Below are 23702 nucleotides of genomic sequence, written 5' to 3'. Positions count from 1 at the left end.
TGGAAGAGAGGGGAGCGGGGTCGCAGCGCGGGCCTGGCCAGGAGCGGCTTTCCTGCAGAAGCCACGGCTGAGCTGAGACCTGAATGGAGAGCAGGGTTGTCAGGGTTCCCAGTGTCTGGGGGAAGTGTCCCCTGCACAGTGAGAGGACACAGCCAGTCTGCGGAGCTGGATGAGGCTGGAATGCCGGGCAGGGTGGGCACACCGAGTTCAGGGATCCCGGCTTTGCCCTAACAGTCCTGGAAAGCCCGGCGGTGTGTTCAGTAAGGCGGGGACGCAGTATGATTTCAGTTTCAGGAAGCTCTGCCCGGTGGGTTGGAGAACCCAAGGCAGGTGGCCAGAGCAGCAATGCATAGGGGACATGGTGACTCTGGTGGCCAACACTGCAAAGCGGCAGCGACACAGGCAGATTGAAAAATAGTTTAAGAAATAGGGCAGGTAAAGACCACAGGTACATTTCCAACCAACCCGAAGGTTTCCAGGTGAACCAGGCAGAGGCGGCCACGCTACGTGCTGGGAAGAGCACCCTAGGTTTTGCTAGCTCTGCATCGTCACGTGTTTTCTTCAACAGGTTTTCACGCACATGCGGAGTGAAGCCCTATAACCATCTAGCCGCTCAGAAGAAACGGAGGCAATCGCTGAGGGAAACAACATTGCAAATAATTTTCTACCCTGGAGGCCAGCTTTCTCCTGTGTAGAAAAGAAAAGGTTTCTCCTGAAGAAGTGGAGAATTAGAAGGGAATCAGGCTGGATACTAGAAAAGCACAAAAGGACTGGCAATGTTAGGGGCAAAGAGTCAATGGAGAAACTTTGACAAGTCAAAGCAGCTTTAGACTGGTGTAAGGTCTTATCTATAAAGAGAAGATACTACGTTAACAGAGCATGTCTCAGACCTGACACCCCGCTGCGATGCTCCACATTCGGATCCATTCACGCTGGGAAGTGAGAGTGCTGTGGTTTAGCGCTGAGTTTGGAGTCGGAAGAATCTGAGTCTGAATTCCATATCGGCCAGTTAATGGCGAAGTGATCTTTGTCAACAACTTCCCTAGCCTGTTTCATCATTGGAAAAGAGCTTTTAAAATACCATCTTTAAAAATAAATAAATAAATAAAATACCATCTTTATAGGGGAGCTGTAAAGGGTTAAATAAGATATTTCATGTTAAAGTTCTTAGTACATCATACATGCTCAATAAAAATGGCAACAAACACGTGTATTGCTTACTAAGTATCTGGCACTGCTCTAAAGGGCTTTGTGTATATTAACTCCATTGGATCCTCACAAGGACCCTCTATAGGGTATCGACAATTACTATTATCATCCATATGTTACAGATGAAGAGACTCAGGTACAGAGAAGGTAAGTAGTTGTCCATGCCCGTGGGCTGAGACAGGATTTGAATCCAGGCATGGTGGCATCGCATTTTGCATCCTTGCCCATTAAGCTAAGCTACACTGCCTTTTGCTTGGTCTCTTAACATCTAGGGAACACATGGACAATACAAAGTCATGGATCCTTCTTGGAACTGACAGAACAAAAGGAAGAGACAGTGGAAGAAGGGAGGGAAGTGGGGTGGGAGTACTGTTTCAGTACGCAGAATCCTAGGTCACTAAAGAAAGGCTTTTTCAATTGAGAAATAGAAGATGTGAAAAATGATTTGGTTATCTTTAACTTTCTGCCTGTATTCTGAGAACAGAAGACGCTGTACTTATAACTTGGCACCAAGGACTGTCATTCTCAGAATGTGGAGACGGTCATCCTTAGGTCCCCTTTCTTTTCCTGTGCCTCACAGGGTCTGTAAAGTGCAGAAGCCCATCTGCTCTCAGAGGACGTCCAGCTCTGTGGTGAACAAACCGGCCCCTCGTTCAGGCCACAGGGACTGTGGGTGATGGGAGAGGGTGGCGGGCAGAGAGGGGAGGCCCCGGAGGTACCCGATTCAGGATGCAGCTGGTCTGCACTTTTCAGGGAGGAAAAGAGTCAATGAACTGCAGATTTTACGACGTACTAGACTCTGAAGCGTGTGTGTACCGTCCTTCAACTGCTTAGATAGTTACCAATTCTCCCAGGAAAAAAGGAGCAAGCCTGCGAATGCCGCATGGTTCGTGCTCCCTGACTCAATTAGTCATTTTAGTGTGAAAAAGCCCCTCCACCAGAAAGAGAGCCTAGGAAGTGGAAAAGGCAAAATCCGTCCAGAAAATGATTTATTTCTAGTTCACACTTTTCGGTAAAAAGTTGGTAGAGAAGCAGGTTGACTAATAGCTAATGGCGGAAGGGACTGTCACTTATTCTCATTTAACAAAATCACCACCTACCACAGTGGCTCCCTTTTGGTCCTGTACAACGACAGGCCACCTGAAGACTAGCTAACTCGTATAATCGATAAATACTCAGACACAGCATCTGGAAGATGTTGGTGTAGACTTAGAACTGCCAAACACCCCCATTACTTTTCCTGCCTTTTGTTACTTGGAAAAGACAAAATGTTTATTTATTCGAGTTTCTTTTCTGAATAAAAATGAAACGGACAATGAATGTGTATTTTGATTTTTCTCCTGCAGAAAATCTAAGGGTTAAAATATGAAGGGGCACTGGTGTCACAGTGACTGGACAATTCCAGGCATTAGATGGCATGCGCTGTGAGGTCAACAGCTCAGGGCTGCGGAAAGAAAAGATTTACAATAAATAATAAGAGTCCATAAAAGATTATGGCTCTAAATAGGGATACATTTTGCTAACTGCTGACTGTGGCACAAACATTTCCACCTTTAACATCCGAGTGCCGACAGGGAGTTCGGCTTCGTGCAAAACAGAAGGCCCATCTACTTACAAACCATCCCCCCCGGGATGCCGCCACTGAAATCAACACGTTACGGGAATTCTTGTTTTGATGGCAAGAGCAAAGCAGAACAAGACAAAAAAGGAAAAGAATAAGGTGGATATAGTATGTAAGAGAAAGTTAAGAAAAAACAACTTTTTTTTTTTTTGTGGTACGCGGGCCTCTCACTGTTGTGGCCTCTCCCGTTGCGGAGCACAGGCTCCGGACGCGCAGGCTCAGCAGCCCTGGCTCACGGGCCTAGCCGCTCCGCGGCATGTGGGATCTTCCTGGACCGGGACACGAACCCGTGTCCCCTGCGTCAGCAGGCGGGCTCTCAACCACTGCGCCACCAGGGAAGCCCAGAAAAAACAACTTTATGCTTAGTAGTGGCACTATAATTTAAAAGGAACACCAAAGAAGAATTTTTTTTTTTTTCCTTCTAAAAGACAATAACTTTTAGGACTGAACTTGCGGATGGCAAATAGAAAAGAAAGATTAAATAAGAAAAAAAGACTTTGCTCTGCAATGAATTTGTCCTCAGACTCTAGAAAGATCTACATATTTCAGAGTAGAATGAAATTCTATTAAATGTAAGCGTTTCGGGCAAATCATCCTGAAGTGATATTCTGACTTCAATCCGCACACAGACAAAATTTTCTTTAATCAGTAAAAAGATGGTGTTTTTTCAAGTAAAAGTACTTAATTATTTATTCAGCCATGTATCATATAACATAACAGGGCTTCTGGATTTTTTCCTAAGAGCTGGTTAAGTATGTCCAAAAGAATGTTGGTTAATTTTTAGTTCATTTTGTTTTATTTTAAGGAAATTTTAAGACCAAATTATCTGACTTAGATATTTCGGAGAAGCTATATATTGCGGAAGGAGAGCCAGAGCCCCCTTCTGGGGTGGGAAAGTTCTGTGGAAGCCAATGTTTTCCCTCTGCAGCCGCTACCTGCCTCCCAGCAGACCCCAGCCCCTGGGCCACCGCACCAGATGGCCATCTGTCCGTCCTGGTAACAGGGCTGCCTCAATCTCTACTTAGCCCCAGCTCTCAAGTCAGGACACTGCAACACTTGTTTTCTGTATGGATGTATCAGGTTAATTTTTTTAAGAACTGAAATTCCATACATTTATCAACAACCATTGTACTGACCTCTGAATCACTTAGACCCAGGAGTGACACATTGCATTAACATTCTGAAATAAGCAGGAGGCGTTAGTCAAGAAAACAATCCTCTATGCCGCCAAAAGCCTCAAGCAGAGACAGGCGACAGACTAAATTCTTCCAAGAATAAATCTCACTCTAGTCCCAAGACTTTCTGACTACACGTTATACGAATGTTGCAGATTGAAATGGATACAGGTAACTTCCACATGGGATCTCCAGGTATACATCTTGCAACCAAAGGAAATGAGAACAAACCGGAAACATTGTCTTTGAACAAAACTACACCTTGCTAACAATAACAGGTTATAGTCCTTGACACAGAACACAAAGGGTTGCGGTTTCCTTTTTTTTTTTTTAAAGCTTTTCAAACATATCCAGATAGGATTATTCGAAAATAAGGAACAGGGGAAATATTTGGATTAGTTATAACTATCTTCTCAAAATTTCTTCAAGTACTTTAAGGTCAGAAGAAACTTTCTGAGAAGCTGTACTAGCTTGCATGAAAATATGCTCACAACTGGAAAACAAACATACTTTATTTTTAGATATTCCATTTTTAAAAAAAGATCAAATAACATTATTTCAAGTTAATTTTCATGATTAATGCAATTTTCTTTAGGTGGTGCTTATTTTTTTCTCAAATGTTACTGTCCTTGGGTATTTGCTAATAATTTGTAACAGAATAATGGATGCTCACTATTTCTTTTGTATATATTTACATATCTGTATGTTCTGAAACATATTTATAAATCATCATATTTGAAATATATTAACTGCTTAGGTCTACCGATTTTTGTAAAAGGATTTTGAGCTCTCTTTGCAACCCGGGTAAGGTCCTTTTGCTCCAGTATAGCGATCTCTATGTGTCACTGCAGACAGTAGGTGGTCATCCTACCTGCCCGCTTGGGCCCTCATTTCATTTTGGATGAGATTGGGTAGCTGCTTCTTCTGAAACGGGCCCAGATATCAACATTTTAGATATAAAAGTCAGTGCCAGTTTCCCTGTTAACTTTCTTGCAGTCAGTTAAAAAGGTGATCTATAATGAAAGAAAACATAGCTTTAGTGGCACTCATGTATACTGTCCCTCCCGAGGACCCCTACTCTTGAATGATTTTATGTATTTACTTTTTTTTTTTTTTTTTTTTTCCGGTACGCGGGCCTCTCACTGTTGTGGCCTCTCCCGTTGCAGAGCACAAGCTCCGGACGCCCAGGCTCAGCGGCCGTGGCTCACGGGCCCAGCCGCTCCGCGGCATGTGGGATCTTCCCGGACCGGGACACGAACCTACGTCCCCTGCATTGGCAGGCGGACTCTCAACCACTGCGCCACCAGGGAAGCCCTATTTACTTATTTGAATAAAAGAACCCTGGGTGGCAGCTCAGGGGATGTGGCGGTGGAGCAGAGTGCTCGAGCTTAAAAACAACTGCAAGTCCCTGACCTGAGGACAACCCTGAGCATCTGAAACAGCAAGTTCCCTATTCAAGCTTAAAAGGGACACAACAGAGAAGCCCTCTCATGACCCCAGTGGGCTAGGCCTGGAAACCCAGTCATCCATCATGTTGGGGACACACGTTTTCAAAGAAAGAAGGACTGTAGTGGGTGAAGCTTGAATGAATCGTTATACACTGGCAAGCTTCAGCCGGGGCATTTATCTACAAATTGAGACTTGGCATTGCAGATTCAGTGGGTTTCTAAATGGGGCTTGTGGGCAGATGGAGAACCAAGGTCACTCCATCATTCGGCTACACATATAGGCACCAGATTTTCTTTAATTTTTGGAGGTCATAAGAAAGCCAAGATGTGCTTCTCCTCCTCATTGACACGGCTGTACGCTTGGTTGGTGCTGATCAAACAGAACCTTCTTAGCAATTAAAAACCAATCGAATGTGTTGTTAATTTGTAAGGTATACAATGGTATTGCAGAAAATGTCCTTATTTTTTAGAGATATATATATCAAAGAATGTGGGAGTGAATGTCATGTCAGGGATGTGATCTAAAATATAAGGAAAAAAAGATTGGTGAAATAAGTGTAGCAAACATTTGTTCAATCTGGGTGGTGGGAATATGGTGGTTTATTGCATTATTCCTTTCACTTTGTTTAAAAATTTTTCATAATAAAAAAATCAGTATCAACAATCAAATAAAAAGTTCAACCCAGACAAACCACCAGACAGAATAATAAGTGACGATTAAAAAAAATACAAGGGGCTTCCCTGGTGGCGCAGTGATTGAGAGTCCGCCTGCCGATGCAGGGGACACGGGTTTGTGCCCCGGTCCGGGAGGATCCCACATGCTGCGGAGCGGCTGGGCCCATGAGCCATGGCCGCTGAGCCTGCGTGTCCGGAGCCTGTGCTCCGCAACGGGAGAGGCCACAACAGTGAGAGGCCCACGAACCGCAAGAAAACCAAAAAAGAAACCAAAAAAAAAACCCCAAAAAGAACAAATAAAAATGTCTCTTCATGAATAAAATGCTTGATATCACCAGGAATCAATAAATGAAAAGGTTTTAACTATAAGATATACTTTTTAACCTCTCAATCGGTAAAAAAAAATTTTTTTAATGATAAAGCACAGAGACTTTTAAAATATTCTCTCATTAGCTTCTGGTAAAATTGTAGATTCAACCTTTTTGAAAGTCAATTAGACAATTCATAGCAAATGCCTGAAACCTGCGAATGTTTTCTTGAGTCAATTTATCCCAGAATTAGCAGCAACTTGAAAAACAAAACCAAACCAAACCCTTGATATCCAATAATAGGAGATGTATTAAATAAATTATGACATGCAAATATGAAAAGAATAATATTGGGTTATGTTTACTGACATGGAAAGAAATCCTTAATATATTACTAGGTAAAAGAGAAGATTATAAAACTGTATATATAGTAGGATTCAGTTTTGATAGGAAAGGATACATCTATAAATAGATAAAAATTCAGCCAGGATACACACCACCAACTTAGCAGTGGCTGCTTCTAGGTAGCAGGATTGATTATAAGTGGGTATCTTTTCTTCTTTATGTTCTCCTATATTCTCTGAAAATAAAAGTTTGTTTGTTTGTTTGTTTTTTTGCGGTACGCGGGCCTTTCACTGTTGTGGCCTCTCCCGTTGCGGAGCACAGGCTCTGGACACACAGGCTCAGCGGTCATGCCTCACGGGCCCAGCCGCTCTGCGGCATGTGGAATCCTCCCGGACCGGGGCACAAACCTCTGTCCCCTGCATCGGCAGGCAGATTCTCAACCACTGTGCCACCAGGGAAGACCTAAAAGTTATTTTTTAAACTTAAAACAAATGATTAAGATTTACTGTTCAGTATCCTTTATTTTTTAAAGAGACTCTTAGTCTTTTAAAGAGTAATCTGAAGTATGATATAATTGAAGGCAGTTGTAAGAGACACAGGCGGGGGCAACTGTATCTAAATTCTGATCCCATTCATATCAGTCAACTTCAGTTGCAGAAGGCTGAGAGCCACGGAAGAAAAAGGCTGTTTAAAATACTGTAGAAGAAAAGTAGAACATTTTAGGGAGAATTCATTTTGGTAATGTTTTTAAATTTTCTTCTCTGGAAAGTACAGATGCCTTCTATTTAGGGCTGTCCTAGAGGCAGGCCAATCCGTACAACCTAACACCACGTTTTCAAGGGACAATTCCTGTTGCTGCGGCTCGAGCATTCATCCACCGCGGAGCCAGGAAACTTCTCAGGACAAGTAGCACAATGCCAGGTCTTGTCGAGGGCGGCTGCGGCGGGGAGGCCAGACCTTGGGGAGCTGGAGCCAGGCGCAGCCGCGGAAGTGAACCTGCATGTCAGGATCCGTGAAATGTCAGCTCGTGGAGGGACCTGGATCTCCCGCAGGAATCTGACTTTGTACATAAACAAGGACAATGGGCTTCTGCCGAGGCGAGCAGAGCACAGATGAACTAACTCAGTCTTCTCTGCAGCGATGCGAGACCCTTTGTCCCGTGGAAGTTGAAGGTGACCCCAGTGAAATGTGGATGGGCCTTGGCCTGCTGCATCAGCCACCAGGGCTTTCCCTGCTAAACAGAGGTCAACCCTGGAATATTGGAGATATTTCTAGTAACAACCATGGAGACACCCTTGAGAGAAAATCCCAGATTAGAAGAAGCTGGCATCTGAGCCACATGTCACATGTCACCTGTGCATGATCTGTCAAAGGAGGATGTCTACTTACAGAGGCTTACACATTTCTACCTCGTTCCTGACTGTTCTGAGCTGCACAAACAGATGGAACACAGTTGTAAGCCAGCAGAAATAAAGGTGGGAGAACCCAGGGAAATGAAGAAAAGAAAGGCACAGCCCTCTTCAGATCCTTGAAAAGAAGATTTAAACTCTTCACAGTGACACCGTATTAAAGAGTTCCGGAAGCACAGTGTCTCAACTATAACCGTTCAATGTAGAGGTCATGGGTGGGAGGAAAAACAGCAGAGCATGACACCTACAGGACAATGGCGTATAGAAATAGAGAAAAGTACTGAGGAAAGTTTGGTGTGATAAGAAGGAAGAAACCTCAAATGGCAGCAATCCACAAAGTAGTTTGAGGCTATATGTATTTAAAAAAAAAAAAAAAAGATCCACTGTTTAAAGGATGAGTTTTAACTTCTTTGAAAAATGAAAACTCAAAGATAAGTTGAGAAGGATTGACTGCCAGTGAAAAACTCTCCCGTCAACACTTGTGTCAGGGCAGCTACGTTCAGTGGTGCAGGCTGTGCACTGCACAAAGGTACCTTACTGGGTGGGTGGGTGGGGGTGGGTACTTAACATCACAGACAACAAAGATTTACATATTTATTATGTCAGTATCCCAGTAGATGGCAGTGTCTTGAGCAAAGGCGCTTTTAAAACTTTTCAATGGCCCACCAACCAGCTTTGGCTTCACCAAAAAAGCACCGACTGTCCTAACTGGAGGGATTCCATGAAATTAGTAGCCATTTCCATTTTTTAGAAACAAAATTCTGTGCCTTTAATTTTAACGTTAGAAAATATAAAGGGTGAAGAGACTATAGGGAGAGCTACTCCAAAATCACCAATTTCATTTGCTCTGTTTCCTGTTTATTTTCTTAATTGCTTCCATCTAATCCAGTGTTCTTTCTGTGACATCTTTTACTTCTCAATGGAGCATGGTTCTCTTATGCCTTCTAAAAAATGAAAAGGGGAAATTGCACAGATTGAAGTGGCACATCACGCTCGTACAAATTTGTGCAATTTCTATTACTGACTCATAAATATTTAAGGACAGGCACCCAAACAATCACACCGGAAAATTCTGTATTGGACACTTCCAAGTACGTATGTCTTTTAGTAAACTCTGTAAGTGCCATTATCTAAATCACAGAAAAATAGCCCACATTTCAAATTCTGAAAGTTGGGCAAATTAAATGTTGGTCAGCACAGCATGATAGGACTCTACCTTTCTGATTTTCCCACTTCTGCTTTTTGTCTAGTAATGGGGGAAAAAACCAATTCAGGTAAATACTTCCTTGCTTTTGGAATAGAGCAAGCCAGGTGTGAGAAGTTTTTCTTATAGGCCTGCAATCTTATAGCCCCATGGACGCTGAATTATTAATGGGGAAGAGAGAGAACAAATAACCAAGAGAGGGTTCTTGGCAGCCATTGTTTGAAGTTCATGGTGTTACACAACATCGAGCATGTCCAATTCACCTGCCAGGAGCTATCTGATTCTTACTCTAGGGTTCCATTTTCCTATTTCGATCTTATCCAGCATCTGGTTGGGTGATGGTCCATGTCAGAAGATGTAGATCTTCTTTTTATTCCATTAAACTTTGGGATCTGGTTATGATATCATGCCTCATATATTTTCATCTACAAGTGATCATATTAGCTGGTTATCTGCTCCCAGCAGAACCTAGGCTTGTGCTGGGAAAGGAAATCGAAAAATCAAGATTGCGTTAGTCTCTTAAGCATTCAGTCCTTCTGTTCTCATGGGACTGGGCGGACCTTCTCCCCATCTCATTTGTCAGGTAGAATGGCATTAAGAATGCCACCGGCTATCTCAAAGGGGACGCACAGACTTCTTTACACTTAGGTTGAATTTTCTAGACTCTAAGGTTAAACAGGCAGACGAACTGCTGTTTAGCATTTACAGTGAAGCTCCATCTGAAGGACTGATTCAATGGAGGTGCTCCTAGGAGGGCACAGACAAGGGTGGAAGGAAGGGAAAGGTCAAGGCACTGGTGAGCAGGACCATGGGACCCAATCATCCCGGCTGCTAAGCAGACTGATTTCTCTGCCTGGCCACATGGGATACCCTGGTGGATAGTTTTCTCCTTTACTTTTGGGAAGATGATCCTAACTGAAGCAGCTGAGTCTAAGCTCTTAGGATAATTTTTTAAAAAGGCGTTCTCAAACCAGTTCTTCCAATGATGTCTAGGATTTGCTTCAAAATAATCTACAGGGAAGAAGAACAAAAGGAAGGGATGGATGAAACATGAATTGATAATTATTTAAACTTGATCATGGGTACATTCTCTGTTCTTGTATCTGTTTGAAATTTTCCATTGTAAGAGTTTTTGAAAAATGAGGTCAAGAGCCAATGATCCAGAAACTTGCTAGTTATTAGTTTCAACCCTTAGCTTTACCTAGAACTTCTTTTAAAAAATGGCTAACGGGGCTTCCCTGGTGGCGCAGTGGTTGAGAGTCCGCCTGCCGATGCAGGGGACACGGGTTCGTGCCCTGGTGCGGGAGGATTCCACGTGCCGCGGAGCGGCTGGGCCCGTGAGCCATGGCCGCTGAGCCTGCGCGTCCGGAGCCTGTGCTCCGCCACGGGAGAGGCCACAGCAGTGAGAGGCCCGCGTACCACACACACACACAAAAAAAATGGCTAACAAGGAATGCTGTCCAACATCATTTTCTCTTTCCATGTCTCCCCATCTTATAATCGAGGAATTAACAAACAGCAGAATGGCCAATGGACAGCTGTGACGAGGGAGGACTGGATGAGGACAGAGGTGCAGTCATCAGCCCTTATGGGATGGGGAGTTACCTGTACGCACATCCATGGGCTTCCTGTTGCCTTGGTGCCCGGGCATGGAAACCAGCACCCCCATATCTCATTGGTAAGCACACATTGGAACTGCCAGAGACAGAGTGTTTCACACTTGGGTTACTACACTTTTTCTTCATTCTTGTGTTTGGCATGAGAGTCAAGATTAATAATGATTAACAACAGTGGGGAAAGTTGTGGGTTGATAAAGGACAGAGGGAGAATTGGAGAGGATCAGTTTCTTTTTTCAGCATTGCACGTCTCTTTTCTCCTCTGGTTCCCCTGGATCTTCAGATCACAGAGGCAGATCTCACTGAGTGGAAGGGCTCAGGCACCCATCAGCATTTGGAAGTGCCTGATCTCAATACTGTGCTGAGGCCGGCGCCCAAGGCTGCTCTTCACAAGTCAGCTATCTTAAATGTGCCCAGCAACTCTGAAACATGGACAATTCCGAACTTTGATTCCCACGATGAGCCATCGCTCTGGACAGTCAGCTTCTTCCAGGAAATGAAACGTGGCAGATCTGATAACTAACCAAACATCCCACTAAGTACTTAAAAAATCTGCAGGTATGGGAAGTTGGAGGCTCGATGTAAATCTGTCTGGAAAGTATCACAGATCATAGCTTAAAACATAACCCCATTAGCTGACCTTGTGCAGACCTCTTCCAAAAATAAGAGTTTCTTCCAAAACGGGAATCAAAAAAGAAGAGAGTTGGCGTTTTTTCCCCTTATTTCTGCTATCGGTTAACTCAGGTTAAAGAGGATTTCTTGGCACAAGGCAGCTTGATTCTATTCCACCTGAAGTAATGAGGTGAGAAGGTAAAAAGAGATCTCTTTGAGGAGAGGCTAATTGGGCAAGTTGCCTACTCAAAGGAAAAATAAAAACACACCAAGGATTTTGTAGAACAATAAACCAGGAAACCTATAACACTGATTTCTGCACACCACATTGTAGGGGTGGGGGAGCTCATAGGAAGCACCTCTTGTTCTGCATTGGGCCAAAGATCTGATTTGGAACTCTTCTTACGCATAATCTCCCAGCAACAGGAGAATTTAAGGATTGCTTCGTTTTTTGCCAAATGGCTAAAAAAAACCCCTCTCTTCTATCCTGTAGTTATGCTTCAGCTCCAGCCAAGGCAACCGAGGCTAAGGAGGTATTGTACATTTCACTTGTTTGGGGCTAGTTCAAACCTCCTCTTACCTCGTCCCAGAGAACACCTGAAAAGCATAATAACAGGGTCTCACAGCATACCTTTCTCCTAGGTAAATATTATCATGTAATCTTAAAGAACCGGCAGAAAGCCTCCATAGGAGATGGGGCTGGGGTCTTGCCCAGATCCCCTTGACCGCACTGGTGCACTCACCCCGCATCCCCAGGGGTGCCAGCTGCTCGTAGTGAGAACTGCCCTCACCGTTGGAGCCCCCCCCCCCGCACCTGGCAGGCTACACATCCCCTGATGAAGTTAGTGGATAATGAGGGGGGACCAAGAGCTGGCCCCCTTACCTCAAGGCAGGATTTACTCTGCGGTGCAATTCATGTTCCAGAATTCTCTGCGGGAGACAACGGGCCCTAGAATCCTTGCTCAGCTCCCCTTCCCTCTCCAGCCCCATCCCATCCCTGCAGGTCCCTCTGAGAGCACGCCCTCCATAACACACCCGCACAGGGATCCCTGTCTCGGGCTCTGCTTCTAGGGAACCTGACCTGTGACACTTCAGGAAGCCTAGGGAAGCAACTTAAAATGGACACCTCTTATTTTTAATCTGCCGTCTTTCGATGTCTACCAATCTGGCCCATTTCATGTGTTTAGACTCACGAACATAAGCATAGATACCAAAAAAAAAAAAAAATAGCCTTAGGATTACATGGAGAAGGCAGGCTGGAATCTATAGTAGCTCACATCTCCTATTTGGGCATCCAACTGAACAAAGTCCCCTCTCCATCCCCCAGACCCATTTCCCAACACAACGCACAGACCAGATGGAAAGACTCATTCCCCATCTGCGTACTTATACACGGAGGCAAGCCTAACACCATGCTTGGGTTAGAGTCAGGTTCTGTCCCTAATACTATATGAACCCTGTGTGACTCTGCTTTAATTACTGTTTAATATTTGATAGTCCCAAATGCCGATTCACAGAGTTAAAAAGAAGCAAATGAACACCATTCACGAGCCCGGTGATGGTCCGAGGTCGACTCACATCACATCCAAAGGAAAAACACTGTTGATCTTCCGTCACAAGAATTAAATCGTAAAACCAAGCAACGGCTCCCAGGAGGAAGAATCTAAGTTTGCTCAGGAAAGTAAAGTTCCTTGACTTAAAGCCTGCCAAGGGGGAGACTGCCTCTCCCCTGAGCTCCCTTTCCACGGAGGTGGGTCTGCACTTGTTGGCACCTGCCTGCAACAGTTCAGGTCTGGGTGGTCATGAGCCTCAGGCTGGGTGGCAGTACTGACCCGTCCTTTTCCTTTCAGGCAGCAGACTGATGGGCAGCCCACCCTGGCTGACCTTCTCTTAAACTGCCTTTGGCAAATGGAAAGCTTCCTTAACCTACAGTTGTTAGTGATGTCAGTTTTCCTGCAATTTCTGAAAGCATTGTCTTTCTTCTGCTTTTTACATTTTTGCCCTCCTAACAATGCAGTGAGTTAAAAAGCTGGGATGTCCCTGGTGACAAGTTATCAGTCCACAGCTGCAAAGCTACTTAGGAACACAGTTCAACCTCGGTCTACCCACCGACTGAGGCTTTCCTGAGATACAGATCCAGCTCCCAAATACAGCCACCCACTTCAACTCTCCGGTCAGGAAACTTCTGCCAAGAGGATAATATTATCTACTTCACACAATCATTGTAAGGAATAAAAAATAATAGCATAAGGAAAACTCTCCAGCAAAGTGACACATTTAGATGTTTAATAACTGTGAATGGCCTTCCCCCTTGGTGTCCTTTGCGTTTTGTGTTGTTTCCACCAACCAAAGTTCAAATACAAAATGATGATAAAGGGGTGACTTTTGAACCCAGTGGGAGAGTACGGTTTGAGGAATGTTGCTCAAACTGTGACGTGGGCCTCAAGGCCCCCAGAGGGAGTGTTCCGAGGGGACTCCACAGTGGCCTACCTGGTGGTCGTCCGGATGGTGTTTTCTTTCGTGTGAATGTGCTCTTTGCTCACCTTCTCTGTAAAGAGAAAGGATGAAACAGACACCTCTTAGGTTGTTCTGACTCGATTTGTGTGTTTCAGGCTGAAGCAGAAACATCCTCCACATTCCTCTTTCTCTGTTGTGGGTTTCTTTTTTAAACATTCAAACCATTCCTGTCTTATTGGTAAAGACAGGCAACAAAAGCATGTCGATAGCATCCACCAAAATAGTTTATTAAAAACCAATCAAAGGGAAAGAATTACTAACAAAGTACAACTGTGTTGTCTGATTTTCATCAGGCCTCAGTAAGTACATGTACACACACACACACACACACACACACACACACACACACACAGATGTGCATAAAGATAGTTATTTCTCTATTTTTCCCCAGCTGAAAATGTCTGCTTTTCTCTGATTCAGCATGAAAACTGCAGTTGTTGCAACTGTTCCGCTTCTGACTTGGATGACAACCTTTAAGCATTCTGTATTGTCAGGCCCCTTTGTGAGACGGGATATAAAAACAAACGTAGGACCTCTGGGTGCGAGAGTCATCGAGTGCACACATTCTGATAAATGTCACAGGGGACAAAAAATATCATTAGACAAGAGGAGGTAAACTCTTGTCCTGAGGTCTGAATCTACCAGCTGTCAGAAATTATTTCATTAGCTTTCAGGAACACAAAAGTTGACCTCTGGTCTTCCCCGTCCAGTTCAAATGTGAGGATTCTGCCCTGACGTTCACAGCTCTGGGTGGCTTCTTTTAAGTCTCCAGAGGAAACCTGGCCACCTCTACAAGGGTTTCAGATTTCAACAGCAGGGCAAGTGAAAAACTCCTAATCTTACGGATTTGGGGGAAAATTTTAAACAAAGATATACGCTGTCCCGTGTTTTTTAACACTGGTCTGAAGCTGCTGTGTGCATATGTGCGTGGACAATTCCTTTCTGTCCGTTCAACAGTGACAATGAGGGTGAATCTGGATTCACAGGCAGTGTTCTTTCAGAGAGCAGGAAATCGGGGCTAACTGACTTGCTTGAGGTCACCCAGGCAGTCAGTGACAGCGCCAGGGTGAGAACTCTCAGACACAAAGTTTTTAGCTGATAGCAGACCATGATAATGTACTGCTAGAGACAGAGACTTTTTTCAAAGAATCACACTGGCCTCACTCTTGCAGATTTGAACTGCTAAATCATTTTCAAAGTTATATTGTTTTAGAGATGCTTTCAGCTTGTTTTTTTTTTTTTTTTTTTTTTTTTTTTAAAGCAAAGCGTCTTGCATGTTTGGAGTTTTTTTGGAACTTGCAAAGATCTATGTGGCCTATTCAGTTTACTGACTTAACTCTTTCCACCTCTCTGAGCTCTGCACAAACACAGCCCTTGTCTGAGAACTCCGAGGCTGCCATTTTCGGCACCGATTGATAACCTTACAGCTATGGGGGCGTGTCATGAGGCCCATGAGAAGGTGAGCTATCAGGATGCCTTGCAGATTCTAGCTTCTTTCCTCTTTTCCGGTATTTTTCTTAGGGGAGAAAAGTCAGTACTTAAATAATGAGGCATTTAATGGGTGTTTTAAATCTGTTAGCCATAACAAAACAGAGTTTATCAAATATTAGTAACAAACTCTACTGATGCCTGAATTTCAGTATGTAGGCCAATGCTTGACCAAGGACAAAGTATCTGTATTTCTATATAAGTCTGAATCTTATATGAGTCTCTTTCATCCATCTCAATCACATTCAAGCAGTAACGGCACATTAAATTTGACAAAGAGCCCGCAGCTTGAATGAGGTGATAAAGAGAACAGCTTAGGTTCTAGAACCCTCACCTATTCTATCAAGACACTTAGCTGAGCTAGAATCAGTGATTCCTTAGCTTTTTAATAGGTGATCACTTAGCTGATTCCTAAACTTTGACTTCTGAGTATTTGAAGTAGAAAAAGTTGGTTTACAGGAAATGTTCTACTATGTTATAGCTGGAAAAGCGTCCTCACAGTTTCGTCTTTTGCCTTCCCCTTTCCTTGATTTTTTTTTTTTTTTGGCAAGCTACCGTAAAAATCTCATTAATTCCGACCACGCTGATTTGGAATTCACAGTAACTCAGTCACTGTTGGAGTAAATTGAAGTTCATCTTTTGCACATTAGGAAAAGAAAAGAAAGGCTGTTAATCAGATCACCTAAACGAAATTAGAGGTGAGACGTTTAGTCCAGGCAACAGGGATCATTTGCACGGAGCTGCATAGGTTCCAATTTCAAACGGTTCTTAACTATTTACTAAAGAAAGTTTGGCAGGAGTCCTACCAGGCAGCCTTTGATGAACTCTTCGTTTGAGAGGTCGTATACACGTTAAAGTAACAAAACGGATTTCTGTCTAAAAAATCCTATAATGCTGGTGTTTTTACTTCGTTAGAGTGGCTTTCCCTCCAATTAGTCCCCATTATTGACTTTTTTTTTTTTTTCCTCGAGGCAACGTACCTGACAGTTGAAAAAGAAGCTCGGAAGCCATCTTCACAGAGATGTCCTGACTGAAGAGGTTTCTCTCTGGGGGCACTCTGCTTTCTGGCATCTTCTGTAAGGGTTCAGTTTTCTCTCGCCCAATTAAAGTGCTATAGCCAACACTGCGGCTGGGTGATATTGAGGCCTGCGAGTCCTGGATGTCCACCTCCATGGGTTCCTCTTTGATCTTCACCATCTGAGTGTCCTTGTAGCTTTCCGCTGCAAACAGGTGAATGAAGAACAAAAACGCCAGAGTTTCTTAATTCTGAACCAAACCCAGTTTCTAATCACAGAGAGAGCTACGAGGCTTGAGTCAGGGAGGAGTTTAGAAGACAGCGCCGTGGCACACTGGAACACAGTTTGAAAAACTTCTACTTTAATCTATCTGGTTTCCAGAAAAGGAAGGAACCTGAAGCTCAGAGAAATCAGGGGACTTGCCCAAGGCCACACAAAAGGCAACAGAACCAGGCCTGCTGCTACAGATCTAGAACCAGGTTTCTTGACCAAAGTCTCCCAGTCACTCCCACACACTCCTTCCTCTCTGCCATGATGCTTCCAGGACTTACAGAGGACACAGCGAATATCTGTCCTTGTTTTATAATGTACTCAATTTCAGTGACTCAGTTAAGAGCAAGCATATTCATACTATGATTTTCTCCCTCTGTTTTGAAAGCTCTGATCAATGTTTTTGCTTTCTCTTCTAGGGCACCTAAATTAATAAAGGATAAATAGGGTTGATTCAGCTGAGATGTTTACACCTTGCTGGGAGCTAGTAATCCTCAAGACCACCTAGGATGTTAACTGCAGCGCAAGAATTAACACTTAGAAAAACAGCGATCTTACAAGTTATAATAACAGTTCAACTTACTGACTGCTCTGGCTTTAGGTGTGGCCATTGAACATTTGGTCTTTAGTTTGAAACATACATTTACTTTGCAAGGCTGGAGTGTCTTTATGTTCATACGTTCCTTAGAGCTAATGAGAGAACATCTTGGAAACAAGGTGGGACAATTAGCGCATTAATTTGGGTCACTTTAAAATAAGGCCACACTTTCAAATTGGTAAGCATTTATTAGTTATTACTGTGTCCTCAGCATTCTGGAAAACACAGAAACCAAAAAGGATCTGATAGATAGACAAGACAGACAGATAGATAGATAGGGTAGTGGGTTGAATCGTGGCCCCCCAAAACGATATGACTATGTCATAACCCCAGGAACTTGTGAATGTGACCTTATATGGAAAAAAGGTATTTGTAGATGTGATTAAGGATCTCAAGATAAGATGATCCTGGATTATCCAGGTGGGCCCTAAATCCAATGACAAGTGTCCATATAATAGACAGAAGAGGACAAGACACAGACACAGTGGAAAAGGCCATGTGAGGACAGAGACAGTGCTGTAAGACTGACTGTCTGTGTCTCCCCTCCAAATTAATATGCTGAAACCTAATCACCAATGTGACGATATTTGGAAGTGGGGCCTTTGGGAGGTGATTAGGTCATGAGGGAGGAGTCCTCAAGGATGGGGGTTAATGCCCTTATGGAGAAGACCCCGGACAGCTTCCTCACCCCTTCCTGCATGTGAGGACTCAGTGCAGAGACGCCTGACAATGAACCAGGAAGAGGGCTCTCACCTGACCGTGCTGGCACCCTGACCCTCGACTTCCAGATGCCAGAGCTGTGAGAAATACCTCTCTGTTGTTTACAAGCTACCCAGTCTGTGATGTTCTGTTACAGCAGCCGGAACGGACTAAGAGAGACCGGAGTTTTGCTGCCACAAGCTAAGGATTGCCTGGTGTCACCAGAAACTGGAGAGAGTAAGAAAAGATTCTCCCCTAGAACCTTCAGATTTCAGACTCCTGGCCCCCATTTCTGTAGTTTTAATCTACGAAGTTTGTGGTACTTTGTGACAGATGGATGGATAGATAGACAGATATAACTAACTATAAGAGGCAACATAAAGCAGGTGCTGATCTTGGGACAGTTAGGAGATATGACAGGGGAAATCTCATTGCTGTAAGCTGGGTAGTCAGAGAAAGCTACGCTCTCCTTGCCAAGTATGAGACAGGTGAAAGTCAAGTACATGCGTACTTTATTGATTTGCAATAAAGAAGACAGTGGAGTACTTTAAATTAAATGATTAAAATTAATGTGGTGCTATCCATAAGATCTCATGTAAGAACTGTGCTTTTTTTCTTCCTGACATATTACACATGCTTCTCAGAGAAAACGACTTGTTTTTTGTCAGCAACTAAACTTCAGGCAACTGTTATATTTAATTTAGATCCTTTCCCCCTCCCTGTATTCCTGCCAAGCTGTTTTTTTCTTTTTTCTCTGCATGTCTGTGAAGCTCAGAAAAACCAAGTCCATTGATTCAATCATGATAAAAAAAAAAAAAAAAAAGAAGAAGACTATAAAGCTTTCCAAGTTACATGCCTGGCTTCTCTGCCTTTATTTCTAGTCCCTGATTCTTTCCTGAGTACTGACGACACCCCCTGTCCACTTAGGGATTTGGGGACCTGACAGCCATCCTGACCTTCCCTTAGATCACCCATAGGTGCAGTCACCACACACAGTGCCCTGTTTGTGTCCCCTCAAACTACTTGGGATTTGGAAAATAAACAGTGGGGTCAGTGTCACAGGTACATAATGATGTCTCTGAACCTTGCAAGTCATTCCAAGGCCTGAAGACAAACACAAAGGGATACTAGAAAGAGATTCATTTTGTTAAAAAAATAAAAATCTCAACAACATAAAAAGAGCAAAGCTAGAAAGAAGCTCCATTATTTATATCCCCCAAGCGCCCTTTCCCCCAGCTTTGCCCCTGGATTAAAAACCACCTGGCTCCCTGGTGGCGCAGCAGTTAAGAATCTGCCTACCAATGCAGGGAACACGGGTTCGAGCCCTGGTCCGGGAAGATCCCACATGCCGCGGAGCAACTAAGCCCGTGCGCCACAACTACTGAGCCTGCGCTCTAGAGCCCACGAGCCACAACTACTGAGCCCACATGCCACAACTACTTAAGCCTGCGCGCCTACAGCCTGTGCTCCACAACGAGACAAGCCACCGCAATGAGATGCCCGCACACCGCAAGGAAGAGTAGCCCCCGCTCTCCGCAACTAGAGAAAGCCCGTGTGCAGCAACGAAGACCCAATGCAGCCAAAAAATAAATACATTAATAAATTAATTAAAAAAACCCAAAAAACCCACCTGGCTATTTGTGCCACCGGATTTAATGAAACCTGTTTTTAAAAGCTACTTGGGATAATTTCAAATATGACTTTCCATGAAGTGCTTTCTGCTCTTCCTTATGACAACTCTTGACTTTTCAACTATGCACAACACTGATCACAGAGTGAAGTAAGTCAGAAAGAGAAAAACAAATACCACATGCTAACACATATATATGGAATCTAAAAAAAAAAAAAGTTCTGAAGAACCTAGGGGCCGGACAGGAATAAAGACGCAGACGTAGAGAATGGACTTGAGGATATGCGGAGGGGGAAGGGTAAGCGGGGACGAAGTGAGAGAGTGGCATGTACATATATATACTACAAAATGTAAAATAGATAGCTAGTGGGAAGCAGCCACATAGCACAGGGAGATCAGCTCTGTGCTTTGTGTCCACCTAGAGGGGTGGGAGAGGGAAGGTGGGAGGGAGACGCAAGAGGGAGGAGATATGGGGATATATGTATACGTATAGCTGATTCACTTCGTTATACAGCAGAAACTAACACACCATTGTAAAGCAATTATACTCCAATAAAGATGCTTAAAAAACCCCCCAAACCCTTTAGCATTTGTAATCTACCCGACAGACTCCAGACTCACCGAGAAGACTTTTCAAACTGACATTTCAATGGGCAAGTGAGACATGATTCAATAAATATTTTTATAGTCCTTGCTCTTGTATGCAATAGCGTCATTGCCAAGTGTTTTCTTGCCTTTTTTTAAAAAGCAGGTTTCTCAACCTCAGCCCTATGGACATTTGAAGCCAGATACTTCTTTGCTGTGGGAGGCTGTGCTGTGCACTGTAGGGTGTTTAGCACATCTCTGGTCTCTACTCTCTACAAACGAGGAGTGCCAGCCCCCTAGCTGTGACAACTACGAGTAACTCCAGACATCGCCAGTGTCCTCTGGAGGGCAAAACCACAGCTGTAAAGTTTTTCCCACACTCTTGTTTTCACCCCTTCTCCTCTTCCCGCCCCAATTAATCAGGACCCAAGGCCAAGCAGAAAGAAGCAGCTCCTCCTAAGTTCCAACTCGGTTGATCACCGTCTCAGGCCAGCTGGTCGAGGATGCGGGAGGCAGCGGACTTGGGAACAGAGTTTCTGCTACAGATCCCACTTGGTCCCCAGGCCAGCTCGCTCCCTGTTGCCTGGGGCGTCCTAACATAGCAATGGTTGAATACCTCACTCCACTCACTCTTAGCTTTGACTCCCACGCCACAAATACGAACTCAACTCCAGTGGGCTCTACTGCTACTTCAAGAGAGAACCTGGCATGTGGGAAGAGATGAGAGAGTGTTAACAGTGCCTGATGCCTGTAGGTGACTGTTTACTTCAACGCTTATTTGTATTCTGTAATTTTTCTGTGATGAATATCTTGTCATTCACCTGAATTTTTTTTAAAATGGAAAACACATACACCCGTAAAAAGATGCTATTTCCTCTTCAGAAGTGTACAGAACAGTGTACATGTGTGTGTACATGTCTGGTAGCATTGGAAGAGTTGGTTCGTGGCTCCAACAAGCCCTATTCAAACTCTGCTTGGCAACAGAAGGGGAAAAAGGCAACAGGAATGCCATAATACTGTTTTCTTTCCTGCCTTCATAAGCACAACACATATTAGCTATCAAAGTGGATTATTTCATTCTTCAGTCACTTGGCCATTCTGTAATCTTTTTTCTTTTTTTTTTTTTAACATTTTTACTGGAGTATAATTGCTTTATAATGGTGTGTTAGTTTCTGCTGTATAACAAAGTGAATCAGCTATATGTATCCATATATCCCCATACCTCCTCCCTCTTGCGTCTCCCTCCCATCCTCCCTATTCCACCCCTCTAGGTGGTCACAAAGCACCGAGGTGATCTCTCTGTGCTATGGGGCCGCTTCCTGCTAGCTATCTATTTTACATTTGGTAGTGTATATATGTCCATGCCGCTCTCTCACTTCGTCCCAGCTTACCCTTCGCCTTCCCCGTGTCCTCAAGTCCATTCTCTACGTCTGCGTCTTTATTCCTGTCCTGCCCCTAGGTGTAATCTTTTATCAATGTCTACTATGTACTCAGAACTATGATAGATGATTCATGGGATTCAGAGACAAGTAAGGCAAGGTTCTTGCCCTCAAGCAGTTTAAATCCAAATGGATGTATGATCAGACAAGTATCAACAGCCCTCTCATACAAGAAGTGAAATTAAAACACAGTGTGGGAAGAGGGGTCGAGGAAGACCACGAGCCAAAGCAAAAAGGTGGAATTGTACTCGACCGGGGGCGTCCAGGGAATAAATATCACACTGTCCGTTCGGCTGGAGCGCCAACGTTGAGAGGCGGAGCTGGCTCCTTGGGTAAGCGGGACTCGTGAGGTGTCAACGGAAAAGCAACTCTAGTTTTGTCTGCCGTTGTCTCTTTAAACCTGCCTGGTAGGAAAATGTTCCTCGCCTGGTCCTGGGTGAAATCTCAGTCAGGCCCATAACCCGATAATTCTTAGGTAATACAAAGCCTTACAGCCCTTTAAACAGCAAAGGAATGGTCTTGATTCGGAATCCGGAAGGCCCAACCCCACAGGTTAAGCCACAGTTCAGCCTTTCTGCGAAGGTGAACCCAGCTCCTCCCTGGGAGGGCCCACAGGTCGCCTGTGACTGGGGGGAAATGGTGGGTTCTGCACCCTCTCCCTGTCTTCTCACACCCTCCCCAGCACTCTAGCTGCCCTTCCTGAATCTATAACTGGAGAAGCAGGAGAGGGGAGGGGAGGCAAAGCTCTTCCCTCGCTGACCTGATCTAGAATGGTTTTACCCTCTGGAGGCAAGCAGACATTTCTCTCATGGGGTTCTCCCATCGGGTCTACGGAGACCTTTAACCTGGTGGTGATCTATCCCTGTGCTTCCTTTACCTGGCTGACCGGCCTCTAGCCTGGGCTCACTGATTTCCTCCACCGCCTGTGGGGATCCACCTGTGGGCCTCCATCTCAAGGCGGGCAAGGGTACCATCAACTCTCTACGGAGCACCCCCAGACAGCATTTAAGACAACACCCCTGTTGACCCTCCTGTGGGAATCCGGTCCACACTGGGGCCTCCTTATTTGATCACACAAAAAGGGTGAGTTCAGGTCCCATGCAGCCCAGCAGCCTCTCTCTTCCACTCAGACACCAAGGCAATTTGCCCTCTAGATTCCCCAGGCTGACGTCAGGCACCAGGTCACCAGGCTCCCAACTGAGGAAAACATGGGACAAACTTCCCGGATGATGTCCCTCAAGCCGTCCTCTCTAGATTTGGGATGAGAGACTGGTACCCTTTCCTCCATTCCCAGTACCCTGCAGTGGGGGAATCACAGCCCAGTTCGCTCCAAAAATCCCCTTGCCCGATCTTCAATAACCTCTCACTTTTATACTCTCTCCATTTGACCACGAGGTCCAAGAGGTGTGTGTGTGTGTGTGTGTGTGTGTTCAAATATATATAACATAAGATGTATCTTTTTAACCATTTTTAAGCATACAGTTCAGTGGCATTAAGTACATTCACATAGTTGTACAGCCATCACCATCATCCTTCTCCAGAATTTTTCATCTTCCCCAACTGAAACTTTACCCATTAAACACTAACTCCCCATTTCCCCCCTCTCTCAGCCTCTGGCAACCATCATTCTACTTTCTGACTCTAGGCCAGGAGTTTTCGTATTTTTTTAAAATATTCTTCATGCAGTAACCTTGGTGCCGAAGCCAGATCTTCCATTTAACATACCGTTTAACAAGGAGTGTCAGATTATATTCCAGAGAAATTACACTGGAGAGGTAGGTAAGGGCAGAATATGGAAACTAAGATGCTGGGTCCGGAAGCCTGTCCTGGCTGGGGAG

The 23702-nt window shown here is 44.3% G+C and overlaps 1 protein-coding gene across 3 annotated transcripts in view; it reads right to left on the bottom strand.

Annotated features, from left to right (window-relative positions):
• Nucleotides 1-23702, bottom strand: part of ZNF827 (zinc finger protein 827) — a 170854-nt gene that overhangs the window by 62124 nt on the left and 85028 nt on the right. For all 3 annotated transcript variants that reach the window (XM_024736183.1, XM_024736182.1, XM_024736181.1), the window contains 2 exons: nucleotides 16608-16847; nucleotides 14113-14170 (listed from right to left, as the gene is read on the bottom strand). In XM_024736183.1, the coding sequence (XP_024591951.1) occupies nucleotides 14113-14170; nucleotides 16608-16847 (298 nt within the window). The remainder of the gene's footprint in view (nucleotides 1-14112; nucleotides 14171-16607; nucleotides 16848-23702) is intronic.

This window comes from Neophocaena asiaeorientalis, unplaced genomic scaffold (genome assembly GCF_003031525.2).
Source record: "Neophocaena asiaeorientalis asiaeorientalis breed wild unplaced genomic scaffold, Neophocaena_asiaeorientalis_V1.1 scaffold7, whole genome shotgun sequence".
Taxonomy (NCBI): Eukaryota; Metazoa; Chordata; class Mammalia; order Artiodactyla; family Phocoenidae; genus Neophocaena; species Neophocaena asiaeorientalis.
This window is presented reverse-complemented; position numbering and strand designations above follow the sequence as displayed.